Source organism: Trachemys scripta, chromosome 4 (genome assembly GCF_013100865.1).
Source record: "Trachemys scripta elegans isolate TJP31775 chromosome 4, CAS_Tse_1.0, whole genome shotgun sequence".
Lineage (NCBI taxonomy): Eukaryota > Metazoa > Chordata > Testudines > Emydidae > Trachemys > Trachemys scripta.
Window position 1 is genome coordinate 87,601,252 of NC_048301.1, and position 14,366 is coordinate 87,615,617.

Consider the following 14,366-nt stretch of genomic DNA (forward strand, 5'->3'; position numbering starts at 1 on the left):
GCACATGTGGTATCTTACCCAAGTTCACAAGGGACAAGGAAGTCTTAGAAATTTAGATATCATGAGACTCGTCTCACCTCAACCTTTCATTAATTGTAACCACAGAAGATAAGACACAGCACAATAGGCTACACCAGTATTTTTGGAAGAGAAGCAGATGGCCTGTAGCCCAGCACCTCCCGGCTGCCTTGGCGCTGAACTCCCCATTTTCACACTTGTTATAGTGCAAATTAAGCATTAATTACACTGGTCTACAATTTTTGAGAAGTCATCTGCTTCAGAGATAAAATGTGCTATGTATTACGTATGTTGATGTGCTGAATTCAAATATGACAATTAAAACAACTGATTGGCTACTGTTTCTAAGATATTTAAGATATTTTTACATTTTATGTCTATGTATATTGTGTAGATAGTAGAGTTTTAATCATAAATTGTAAACCTAGCTCTTTTCATGTGTTTATGGTTGCTTTACATGATAATATTTCACCTGTCCTGTTTATGTAACACTTTAAAAATCAGCAAAAGGGTTATATAAATAAAATTGATTATGAAACAAAAAGAAAAAACTATTCTGTACATAGTTTAGTCCTATTCAGTGTCTACTCGGCGCTTCTTGGCTTGTCTCTTGTATTCATTAAATGGAGCATCTCTTGTCACTGTCCAGCAATAGTCTGCAAGCATTGATGGGCTCCATTTGCCCTGATAGCGTTTCTCCATTGTTGCAATGTCCTGGTGAAATCGCTCGCCGTGCTCGTCGCTCACTGCTCCGCAGTTCGGTGGAAAAAAATCTAGATGAGAGTGCAAAAAAATGTATCTTTAGTGACATTTTGCAACCAAGGCTTTTGTATGCCTTGAGGAGGTTTTCCACCAACAACCTGTAGTTGTCTGTCTTGTTGTTTCCGAGAAAATTTGCCACTAACTGGAAGGCTTTCCATGCCGTCTTTTCCTTGCCACGCAGTATATGGTAAAATGCATCATCTCGAAGACGTTCACGAATCTGAGGACCAACAAAGACACCTTCCTTTATCTTGGCTTCGCTTAACCTTAGAAATTTTCCACGGAGGTACTTGAAAGCTGCTTGTGTTTTGTCAATGGCCATGACAAGGTCCTTCATCAGACCCAGCTTGATGCATAAGGGTGGTAACAAAATCTTCCTTGATTCAGCAAGTGGTGGATCCTGAACACTTTTCCTCCCAGGCTCCAATGACTGTCGGAGTGGCCAATCTTTCTTGATGTAGTGGGAATCTCTTGCATGACTATCCCATTTGCAGAGAAAACAGCAGTACTTTGTGTATCCAGTCTGCAGACCAAGCAAGAGAGCAACAACCTTCAAATCGCCACAAAGCTGCCACTGATGTTGGTCATCGTTTATGCACCTCAAAAGTTTTCATATTGTCATAGGTTTCCTTCATATGGACTGCATGACCAACTGGAATTGATGGCAAAACATTGCCATTATGCAGTAAAACGGCTTTAAGACTTGTCTTCGATGACTCAATGAACAGTCTCCACTCATCTGGATCATGAACGATGTTGAGGGCTGCCATCACACCATCAATGTTGTTGCAGGCTACAAGATCACCTTCCATGAAGAAGAATGGGACAAGATCCTTTTGACGGTCACGGAACATGGAAACCCTAACATCACCTGCCAGGAGATTCCACTGCTGTAGTCTGGAGCCCAACAGCTCTGCCTTACTCTTGGGAGTTCCAAATCCCTGACAAGGTCATTCAGTACACCTTGTGTTATGAGGTGTGGTTCAGAGGAGGAGGATGGGAGAAAATGTGGGTCCTGTGACATTCATGGTTCAGGACCAGAAGTTTCATCCTCTTCCTCGTTTGACTCAAGTGAGAATGATTCTGGTGCATCAGGAACCGGCAGTCCTTCTCCGTGGGCTACTGGGCTTATAGCTGATGGAATGTTTGGATAATGCACAGTCCACTTTTTCTTCTTTGACACACCTTTCCCAACTGGAGGCACCATGCAGAAGTAACAATTGCTCGTATGATCTGTTGGCTCTCTCCAAATCATTGGCACCGCAAAAGGCATAGATTTCCTTTTCCTGTTCAACCACTGGCAAAGATTTGTTGCACAAGTGTTGCAGCATATGTGTGGGGCCCACCTCTTGTCCTGATCTCCAATTTTGCAGCCAAAATAAAGGTGATCGGCTTTCTTAACCATAGTGGTTATACTGCGCTTTTGTGATGCAAAAGTCATTTCACCACAAACCTAGAAGTTATCTGCACTGTTCACACAAGTATGAGGCATCTCTGCTCACTTTGGCTAAACAGAAATGTGTCCCTTTGCAAAATCAAACACTGACAAATAAGAGAGCATGACACTATGATTTCTAGAGCTGATATAGGGCAATTTGTTCAGCAGAGTGATGTAAGCTTCGTTATGATTGCATCATCCATGACTTCTAGGAATAACATGATGCAATTCATATCATGTATGACGCAATATCAGCTTCAGATTGCATCATTCATTGTTTTGCCTAAAAAGCAAGTACTGTGCAAACCCAGTCATAGATTTATTCATAGATCCAGTCAAAGATGTAGTTTAGTCATTTCTGGTTTAAACTGAGATCCCTTCCCTTTATAACTCACTTATCCTCCGCCATTCCCAAGTCAAGGGTCGTATATACTATATATTCTCAGTGACCCAGAATTAGTAAAGTTTGACTACATTTATTTCAGAAGCATTTTGGCTGTAGAGCAGTGTTAGCTACAACGTATGAACTTGCATTTTTCAGTCTGAACAATGAATCAGAGCATTTCTATTCACATGAATTTTTTTAAAAGCCATATGGACCAAACTGATAGTTGAGCCAAGTTTCAAGCTCATATGAAATACATAAAAATACAGTTCTACTTACACAACATTCCTTGTATTCAAGCAGGATTAACAGTGCATAACTATACATTCAAAAACTTTGGGGTTTATTTTTTTTTAAAAGCACTCAGACTGGTCCTAAATCTGCACCTATTAAAATCAATTTGGTGTTTTGGAAACAAAGTTAGGCCAGTGCTGACTCTCAGTACTTTTGAAAAATTCCATCCTTCAGTTAAAACTGGAAAGCAAAACAATCATGACACTACTACGTATATTTACCAGTGTTATTTGTTTATTTCTTAATACTTTTCTTGAAGACCCTTGTCTAATTTCATTCTTCATAAGGGGGTTCATTTTGTCTGCTTGAGATTTTTACTTTTTTTATATTTCTTTGTGCATATGAATACATCAAATCATATGAACATAAGACACTACATAAGCACATTTTAACATGGCATATAAAGAAATCAACTGTATATGAAATCATCTGAAACTCAGTTTTACAGAACTCCCATACATTATGCCCAATTCAACCTCTCACACTAGTTTTGCACTAGAGTAACACCATTGACATCTGTGAACTTCCACACTTAAAGTTGGAAAATCAGGCCCAATGTGCTCACAAGCCGGCCAGTTGAAAAATACTAACTTTAGTCCTAGATCTGTATTGATATTATTAATAAAGCTGTTACACAAGGGAAGCAGAATTTTTAAAATCTTAGAGGCATGTTCATTTTTAAACCAGGCAGCTAGAAGTGAGTCGGTAAAATAAACTGCTGATTTATCATAAGGAAATATTTCATTTTTACAAAAATTATTGGGAGGCAGGATAGTCTAGTGCAGAGGTTCCTAAACTTTTCTTACTGCGTATCGCCTTCTAGATCTATCACTGATACTTTGTGTGTTCTTCTTAACACTACCTGTCTTTAGCCATCTGTTCATATTTCACCGTTACATACAGATGTAGTTATAGTGTGACATATACAAGCGAAACCCCCCCCCGTAAATTCTGAGATCAGTTAGACTGGACAGTTGGTGGGCAACTGAACCTGCTCTATATGGTGATTGTAGGTGAGGGCTCTAGTCAGCATCTCTGTGTTCTCATTGGTACATCTTGAAGTAAATTAACTACCATATTTTATACAACAGTTTTAAAGCTTTGTCTGAGCAGCCTATTATGAAAATGCAATAAATAATAAATAAAATCCACCATTACACACTTTCTTCCACATACTCCCCCAGAGGTACATGTACCACAGTTTGGGAACCCCTGCTTCTAGTGGATAGAGTTCTGGGCTGGGAGTCAGTCTGGTCTCAGACTCTGTCTGACATTAGATAAATCACTTCACCTACTCTGAGCCTTTGTTTCCTTTCCTACCTTTTATCTGGTTTGTCAATTTAGATAATAAACCCTCAAGGCAAGGACAGGCTCATACCATGTGTACAGTGCCTAGCACAAGGGGGCCCCAATCCTCCAGATGCTATGGTAATACAAATAGATGTTTGCAGTGTTGTTGTAGCCATGCTGGTCCCAGAATACTAGAGAGACAAGGTAATATCTTTTATTGGACACAATCTAACCCTCAGTTGCCTACTTTATTTCAAATGACCACCTACAACATGCATGACCCATTATCCTTAATCTGTCCCAACTTGTATTTAGCTCAGACACTCCAATTTCTTTCCCCAGACTTGAAGAAGAGCTCTGTGAAGCTCAAAAGATTGTCCCTTCCACAAACAAACTGGTTCAATAAAAGGTATTGACCCTCACCCACCTTATCTCTCCCGTACAAAAAACCCCAACATTTATTGACTAAACTAAAAATAATTGCACTCTATAGCAATTCATTTTTTAAATTTCAATTTTTGTAAAGAAAAACTTATGTCCATGATTCTATGTAAGTTTCATAGACAAATTAAATGGGTTTTCAGGAAAACTTTCAACAGTTTAAAAAACAAATGAACAAGAAGTAGTTTGTGAAAATTTGTTTTAGACATCATACAAAGAAACAAGTTTACACATGATAAATCATTGACAAACCCTAACAAAATATCTATTTGCTCTAGCAACAGCTTAATGTCCTAAAGCATGCATCTTTCACAAAGCAATCGACCACCACTCTTTAAGGCTATGGCTACACTAAAAAGCTAACAGCGGTGCAGCTGTAAGGCGCAGTGGGGGGGGGGGGGTATTCACACCCCTGAGCACAGTAAGTTATACCGATATAAGTAGCAGTGTAAACATAGCCTAAGATGCTGCATTCCCTTATTGTAAGATAATATTTTCTAGATAATGCCAACTGCCAAGTATACTGTATAAACTAATTTCTTTAAAAGGCAAAAAAACCCCAAGACCTCTCAGTCCATTGTAAACTACTAAAACGTGTGTGTTCTCCAAATAAAAGTTTCACGTAAAGCTCTCTTTCCCTCCATCAGCTAGAAAGAAGCTGAAGTTGACTACTATTCCTACAATTACTATCCACAAAGAATAATTTTATTTTAAAAGAGCAGAATTATTATGTTGGGGTAGCACAATCATTTTATTTTTGGCAATCAACCAAAGATTCTAGATAAGTATAACTTATATAATACATTTTCTGGTTAACACAACACTGAATTTGTGTAATGGGTCCCATGTTGGTTTTGTAATACTTACTGTTTATTTTGTAAATAAGTACTGGTATATTTCTTACTGGAGCATAAAGTTTTTGAGTCTGGGAAATGAAGTTTCATTCCATTCCCCCGCCCCCGTGCCTACCTGCCCCCCCCCCCAAAAACTGTCAAAATTTGCTGCACCTGGCATGTTTAAAACAATGAGCATAATAGCCCAACTAACCACCGAAAACACATTAAAAAAAAAAATCACACCCCTTTGAAGAATCACAAAAACTAATCACTAATGTTTTATTGATATCAAGGAGTGGTTGCAATATAACTGGCTACATATAAAATTTTTAAAAAACAAACATAAAGGTCACTTAAGTGACTAAAAAGACTGGTTCACATATTTTTAAAAGATAATTTTCTAAGTGTTAAAATAACAGTTAAAAAGTCTTTGGAAAAGATATTCCTTAGCTAACATTAAAATGATCACAACTGTTAAAAGCTGATAAAATGTTGTCTTTCAACACTGTATTTTTTAACATTTAAGGAAACACTTAACCAAGATATAACTTTTGTACTTTAAAACTTAGTTAAATCAAGCTAATAAAAAAAAAAGTTATTTTGCTTCCTATACTATCTTTGTTTTCTGTGCAATGATCCAATACAAAGATTGTTCTTGGGTTTATGGATTACCATAGCTGAGGACCTATATGACTGACTGGATATAGGTCTCTTATTTTTTTTCACTGTAACATTCTTATCTTCCTTAGACGGTGGCACATGAATTGGTTTCCAGGGAATAGGGTTACAATAGGCTGGAGCTGGATATGAATTTCCTTTGGAGTATCCTAAAATATTTAGAAAACACACACAATTAGAGAAAAGAAATATTTATACTGAAAACACAATAAAAAATTGAAGTGTACCAGATCATTTTTGGATTAACCTGGGGTATTTCCTGACTAGCAATTCTTTCTTGGGCTAAATTAAATAACTTGATTATAAACAGTATAATTTAGAATAGCTTTAAGATCTTTTATGGGACATGGTATGTAACAGTTTAGAACAATTTATCAGTCTCTACTAATGGCTATAAGTCATCCACCTCTGTATTCACCCAGTAAGTACATCCCCCATTTGTATTTTTAAAGATCAGCAATATAAATATGTCAAATACTGTGTAACAAGAACAATGCTTGTCAAGGCAAACATTAAAGGAGCACGTAACGGTTAGGAAGTTACCATTTGGTATTATTTTCAAACTTAATTTGTAAGTGTTGTTTCCCACAGCCTTGTCTCTGGAATTCACGTTTCTATTCCAATCTTTGCTTAATTGTTACCCTTCTTCAAACAAGGGAAAAAACATTCACTATCTGCAATTAATGATCTATGTGCCAAACCATGAAGCCTAAACCATGACAGCAGGAATGTATTACCCTTGCAATGGCAAGCCACTTTGTCTGTAATGAAATTTCAACACATACTTCACCAGGGTGGTCAAAACAAAGTCTGGAACATGTTCTTTTGTGTGAACTAAACTGGGTATAGAATTATTTTTAATAAATCACTTAGACAAGGGATGGCAGCTGTCAGCAAGTTATGAGGTTCCAACACAAAGCTTGAAAGCAGTATGTATTATCATCTATAATCAGACCTAGCCAAAAGAGCAACTGATTGTGTGTCTGGTGTGAGAGCTGTTTTGTGTTCAGATCTTGGAGATTGGTAGTCTCCCTGTCAAAAAATATTTTAGGTTTTAAATTAATATAATATCAGTGATTTATAATTTAAGGAAAAATGCAAAAAATTAAATAAAAAAAGGAAGTATATATTCAATATCAGTTAAGGCCTCACATTTATAATACAACATGCCCATTTGTAACAGTTTTCCATTTTGTCCTTCCTCCAGCCCCCGCAACCCCACAGAAACTGAAGACAGAGGCCCAGGAAACTCCATGTTGTGATTATCATGGACATTCCTCTTAGACTTCCCTCAGAGCAGGAAGAGAATGAAGAACAGGGCTGTGGAGGAGGACAAGAGCATGGCTCCAAGTCCGGAGATCCATGTGGAAAGGAGGGCTGGCTCTGCATGGGGATGTCCTGCCAGGGTTCTGCCAGGCCTCCTTATAGATTCATAGATTCTAGGACTGGAAGGGACCTTGAGAGGTCATCGAGTCCAGTCCCCTGCCCACATGGCAGGACCAAATACTGTCTAGACCATCCCTGATGGACATTTATCTAACCTACTCTTACATATCTCCAGAGATGGAGATTCCACAACCTCCCTAGGCAATTTATTCCAGTGTTTAACCACCCTGACAGGTAGGAACTTTTTCCTAATGTCCAACCTAGACCTCCCTTGCTGCAGTTTAAGCCCATTGCTTCTTGTTCTATCCTTAGAGGCTAAGGTGAACAAGTTTTCTCCCTCCTCCTCATGACACCCTTTTAGATACCTGAAAACTGCTATCATGTCCCCTCTCAGTCTTCTCTTTTCCAAACTAAACAAACCCAATTCTTTCAGCCTTCCTTCATAGGTCATATTCTCAAGACCTTTAATCATTCTTGCTGCTCTTCTCTGGACCCTCTCCAATTTCTCCACATCTTTCTTGAAATGTAGTGCCCAGAACTGGACACAATACTCCAGCTGAGGCATAACCAGAGCAAAGTAGAGCAGAAGAATGACTTCTCGTGTCTTGCTCACAACACACCTGTTAATACATCCCAGACAGGGCCGGCTCCAGGCACCAGCTTGTCAAGCAGGTGCTTGGGGCGGCCGCTCCGGAGAGGGGTGGCACGGTCCAGGTATTCGGCAGCAATTCGGCGGACAGTTCTTCACTCCGCCTGGGAGCGAAGGACCTCCCGCCAAATTGCCGCCGCAGATCGCGGCTTTTTTGTTCTGTTTTGGCTGCTTGCGGTGGCCAAAACCCTGGAGCCGGCCCTGATCCCAGAATCATGTTTGCTTTTTTTTTTTTTTGCAATCGCATCACACTGTTGACTCATATTTAGCTTGTGGTCCATTATAATCCCTAGATCCCTTTCTGCCGTACTCCTTCCTAGACAGTCTCTTCTCAGTCTTTATGTGTGAAACTGATTTTTTCTTCCTAAGTGGAGCCTTTGCATTTGTCTTTATTAAAGTTCATCCTGTTTAACTCAGACCATTTCTCCAATTTGTCCAGATCATTTTGAATTATGACCCTGTTCTCCAAAGCAGTTGCAATCCCTCCCAGTTTGGTATCATTCGCAAACTTAATAAGTGTACTTTCTATGCCAATATCTAAGTCGTTAATGAAGATATTGAAGGATCCTTTAGGAGTGATACTCCCACTGGCTCCATTACCTCCACAAAACACCCTTCTCTGAGAAGACCGCATATGCAGTGAGAACATTAAGCTGCTTTTTGCAACATTAACTTTGTGAGTGTGTCCACATAGGACAGGGGTCGGCAGCCTTTCAGAAGTGGTGTGCCGAGTCTTCATTTATTCACTCTAATTTAAGGTTTCGCTTGCCAGTAATACATTTTAACATTTTTAGAAGGTCTCTTTCTATAAGTTCATAATATAACACTAAACTATTGTTGTATGTAAAGTAAATAAGGTTTTTTAAATGTAAAATTAAATTAAAATGCAGAGCCCCCCGGACTGGTGGCCAGGACCTGGGCAGAGTGAGTGCCACTGAAAATCAGCTTGCGTGCCGCCTTTGGCACACCTGCCATAGCTTGCCTACTCCTGACATAGGATATTTGCCCAGCAGAGCATGCTGGACTGTGGTGATGCCACTCTATGCCTCATAGTCCATTTAGGGACCATGAAGTGGGCACAAAGGGGTACCATCAGGAAGGTTTTCTCAATAATAAGCCTCAAACTTTCCATTTCTGATTTTCATCCCATTATCCCTAATTATACCTGTGTCCCACCCTCTTCTCCTTTCTCCGTCTCTCATGACATCACTGAATTTCACTGTCCAAAGTGGATGAAAATGCAGAGTAAAAAACCCAAAAATTAAAATAAAAAATTAAAAACCACCCACAAGATGCTTGTTGCCTAATACTGAATGGGTATAAAATACATATTTCAATACAGCCCTTATAGTGCGAAAAGGTATTATATTTGCAGTATATCTGTAACATACTGTATCTGTTATCTACTCACTAATGTGACAATATTAGATTCAGGCTGAGAATGTCAAATTAAATTTAAATAAACTGGAAAAAAAGACATCATGAAGCCTGAGATTGCCACAATATTTAAATAGACATCATAGTATGTGTGACGGGTTGGATCACAGAAACCCCCTTGGGAGCTGCCACCCAATGTGCAAAGACTACCCCTGCTTCTGTTTTCCCTGCCAGCTCAGGACTCCCGCACCCTGTCTTGCTGAGCCAGACACTCCCGTCTGGCTCCAGACACAGACCCAGGGTCTGAATCACTTGTCCCAAAGCTGCAAGTTTACCTGAAAACAGCTCGCAGTAGTGTGCTTGTCTTTAGCACTCAGATGCCCAACTCCCAATGGGGTCTAAACCCAGATAAATCCGTTTTACCCTGCATAAAGCTTATGCAGGGCAAACTCATAAATTGTTCGCCCTCTATAACACTGATAGAGAGATATGCACAGCTGTTTGCTCCCCCAGGTATTAATACATACTCTGAGTGAATTACTAAATAAAAAGTGATTTTATTAAATACAGACAGTAGGATTTAAGTGGTTCAAAGTAGTAACAGACAGAACAAAGTAAGTCACCAAGCAAAATAAAATAAAATGCGCAGATCTATGCCTAATCAAACTGAATACAGATAATTTCCTCACCAGTTCCAGAGTGCTCCCTTTTACAGGCTAAGCTCCTTTTAGCCTGGGTCCAGCAATCACTCACACCCCCTGTAGTTACTGTCCTTTGTTTCAGTCTCCTTCAAGTATCCTGGGGGGGGTGGAGAGGCTCCTTCTTTAGCCAGCTGAAGACAACCTGGAGGGGTCTCCCACAGGTTTAAGTAGACTCTCTCTTGTGGGTGGAGACCCCCCTCCTCCCTCCTATGCAAAGCCCAGCTCCAAGATGGAGTTTTGGAGTCACCTGGGCAAGTCACATGCCCCTGCATGACTCAGTCTTTGCAGGCAGACGCCATTGTCCACATGGCATCTTGCATGTCTCCAGGAAGACTTCTCATGTGGATTGGAGCATTCCAAGATGCATTGTTCCCTAAGTGTCTCCTGATCAGGTACTTAACCTGGCAAATTCCTTCCTAAAGAAGCTGACCAAATGCCTCACAAAGCTTGCTTAGAAACCAGGCAAGCATACAGCCCATATTCTTAACCTCGAGTAGAAAATGATATATGTGTACAAATAGGATGAATAGATATAGTAGACCATAACCCTTACGGAGATATGTTACATGGCACAGGCAGCACAAAACATATTCCAGTTATGTCATACATACATTTATAAGCACCCCCTCCCCATAAAGCCTTATGGGGTACACTGTCACAGTATGTGTCTAGTATAAGTACAAACCTGGAAGTTTCCCATTCGTATAGCCATAACCGTGTAAAACTGGGCGGGGCTTATTTCTGGCATTCTGTAGCCACTCTCTAAAGATCTTCTCTGATTTCTCTTTTTTCTCCTGTAATTCAGCTACCCTTTTTTGTTCCTTTTCCTAAAAAGTGAAGAAAAATAAAATGTCCAGAGACAGAATTCTGTACAAAATATGCAAAAGTTCTTATCTACTACTACAAGTCATTTCCCTACAACCAAACTTCTATCCTAATGTTCAGCAGCTACTTGTAACAGATCACTTCAGTTTTATAAAGTTTCGAGTTTTTAGGCTAATGAAGTTATGTGTATTTTGTCATGATTTGGAACAGCATCAGTGTTTGCTACTTAGCCACATTCAGGATAAAATTATCGTTGTTGTGTAGAAAGATATCTATTGTGTATTCATTTGCCGTAGCACAGTCAACAAGCAAGTACCCTAAGGTTCAGAGACTGAAAAAAATGATAATTTCCCAAATGATATGGCCAATGTTAAGTAGCTTTTGTGCAAGTGAAACCTATGGAACATGTCTACTATATGACTGTTGTCCAAAAATAAACTTGATCATTGAATGAATATGCACATTCACACAAACACTATTATTTCTATACAGCTGCTAATAAATCATTGTCCCATGGATATCATTTGGGGTGGGCAAGTGCAAAGGGGGAAAATATGCCATCCAGCAAGGCTCATTGTGGTAGAAAGACTAATTTGCTCCATCCTTTAGCTGCATAAAATAATTTAACATGAGACCTAGGCCTTGTACGCCCATCCAATTAGAAGTCTCTGATATTTAAAATGATTTAGTATCAAATTACTATTCAGTCTGGATTCACCGATGACCAAGATACAACAGTAAACATAGCAGTACTGCAAATGGATTGCCTATATTTGTCCACCACAAAGACAATGAGCAAGTCTTTACTCTAATACTTTAAAGAATGGAAACATTTACCACCAAGTGATCCAGGGTGAGAGCCTTACCTTCCTTCAACTCCTTTACACTGGGTAGAAGGGTTGAGCAGCGTAAAGAGATCTGAAAAGCCCATAAGCAGCTGGGGGAGGATTCCCCCCCCAACACAGGTGTTGTAGAAGCCATAAACTACCATATATACTCATTCATAAGCTGAATACTTTTGGTAAAAAAGTGATGCATCAAAGAGCTGGGGTCGGCCTATAAACGGGCCTACACCAAAATTTAATGATTTTCAACTCTATGGAATCATTGAATAGACTATCTAATACATTGTCATTTTGTTTACCTGGAGCATCTGCAGACATGGAGCCCCTCAGCTCCCTGTGGCCGCAGTTCGCTGTTCCCAACCAATGGGAACTGTGGGAAGCCACTTCCCGCAGCTCCCATTGGTTGGGAACAGCCAACTGTGGCCACAGGGAACTGAGGGGCTCCATGCCTGCAGATGCTCCAGGTAAACAAAATGGTCCAACCCACCAGTGGCTTACCCTGATGGCCAGAAGCCAAAGTTTGCCAACCCCTGAAATATAGGGTCGGCCTATAAAAGGGTCATAGTTTTTGCTATTTTTACCTAACCATCTTGGGGGGGGGGGGGGGGTCAGCTTATAAACGAACGGGCTAATGAACGAGTATATACGGTACCTTCTCAGGACCCTTCTACAAACCCTAGTGTAGGAGGGCACAACTCACAGCACCACAGATATTCTGGATAGTACTGTAGCCAAGAGAGGCCCAAACTTAGATCAGCCCCCAGCAATATTTAAGTTACTACAAGGTCCTCTCTAATACCTGGAGAAGTCCAGGATTAGGAGGGTGCAAAGATGGCTTCCTACAAGTTCTGTGCTGTGCTTCTGTGCTAAGCCGCTAAGAATCTCACCCACAGCTTCATAGGTTGCTGCCATAAATAGGTCTAGAAGAAATTGCTTGGAAGGTAGAGAGTTTACAAATTTGTTATAATAAAAAACCCACGGTACACATTAAATCAAGTGCCTTTTGTTTAAGTATAAATTAAATTTTTATAAACAAATTATTTTTCTCCTTTTTGCTATCAGCTCTCAGTTTTCTCAAGTATCTCTGATGTCAACCCTGCAAATCATTAAAAGATTAACGGGAATATTTCAAGTTTTCAAAAGTATTTGGCTCTGAAATAGTTGTAAAAATCTCCCCCCAAAAATACAAAGCATATCAGTGGATCAGACTAGATAGCTACACCTCTACCCCGATATAACGCTGTCTTTGGGAGCCAAAAAAATCTTACCACGTTATAGGTGAAACCGTGTTATACTGAACTTGCTTTGATCTGCCAGAGCGTGCAGCCCCGCCCCACCGGAGTGCTGCTTTACCGCGTTATATCCGAATTCGCATTCTGTCAGGTCGCGTTATATCAGGGTAGAGGTGTATTTGCTGGTACTTGCAGTCTGCAGTTTTGCACCTGATTAAAAATGACAGAACCACAAAGCTCTGCCAGCGTTAAGACATACTCAAGGAGCCAGTTCTCCCTGAAAGCATAGGGTGCCATCACCTTCCTTGAAGGCAGCTGGACTTCATTCCTACTGGGAACAACTGGAGATAGTGGCCGTTTCAAAAAAAGGACCTTTTTTTGTTTGTTTTGTTGTTGTTTTTAAATAAAGATAGTGACAGCTCAGTTGCATTGCTCCCAGTGAGAACAATAGGCGATTGCAGACATTTTGAAAGAGGGCATTTCTTTGTGGAATTTTCTGTAGAAGAACATTTATCAGGCCCTGCTGAAGGAGAATTTTTCAGTTACAAAGAGTGGCAAGAAAATGACCATTTATCCTTAAAAAAAAGTCTTGAAACTTAGCCCATGCACAAGATTTCAGTGAGTTTTAATTATGTGGGAAGTTGGATGGGGCTGCATTATTAAGATCATTCAGGTCATAAAAAGTGATCTGACACAGGGTATAAAGTTTCTTAAAAGTACCAATTTTTTAAATTTAAGTCACCTAATTAACAGCTTTATTTATAAATTCTCAGAAAATTCATTTAGTACCCAAGACTAAGTGTTATTATGTATTCAAGTAGTTAAATTCCTGCTTTAAACTGAAACTCATCTCAGTCTTAAGTATGGAACCACAAGGAGGGCTTCCATAGTGTGGAAAATTTTTTACTGATGTTAATTTAATCAAAACAAGGCCACTTCACGTATAACAGGCTGGGCCTGACAAGCTGATATCAAAGAAGATGAATGATTTCTACCTCCTCTTTCTTCTTCTTCTCAAACTCTTCAGCTCTTTTCTTCTTTAGCCATTCTTTATACTTTCCTTTAGCTTTTTCCTGCAATTGGATTCTCTCTAGATCTCTCGCTGCTTTTTCTGCCATTTTTTTGATGAGCTTTCGTTCCTTTTCCTTTCTTTCCTACATGAAACAGGTCAAATAAACAGTCTTCTCAGTATTTTCAAAAGGTCATTAT

The 14,366-nt window shown here is 39.6% G+C and overlaps 1 protein-coding gene across 2 annotated transcripts in view; it reads right to left on the minus strand.

Moving 5' to 3' along the window:
* Window positions 1-5,710: 5,710 nt before the first annotated feature.
* Window positions 5,711-14,366, minus strand: part of CCDC34 (coiled-coil domain containing 34) — a 28,307-nt gene continuing 19,651 nt past the window's right edge. For both annotated transcript variants that reach the window (XM_034769858.1, XM_034769859.1), the window contains exons 4-6: window positions 14,153-14,311; window positions 10,941-11,082; window positions 5,711-6,291 (exon numbers count right to left, since the gene is read on the minus strand). In XM_034769858.1, coding sequence (XP_034625749.1) covers window positions 6,077-6,291; window positions 10,941-11,082; window positions 14,153-14,311 — 516 coding nt within the window. In that variant the 3' untranslated portion in view covers window positions 5,711-6,076. The remainder of the gene's footprint in view (window positions 6,292-10,940; window positions 11,083-14,152; window positions 14,312-14,366) is intronic.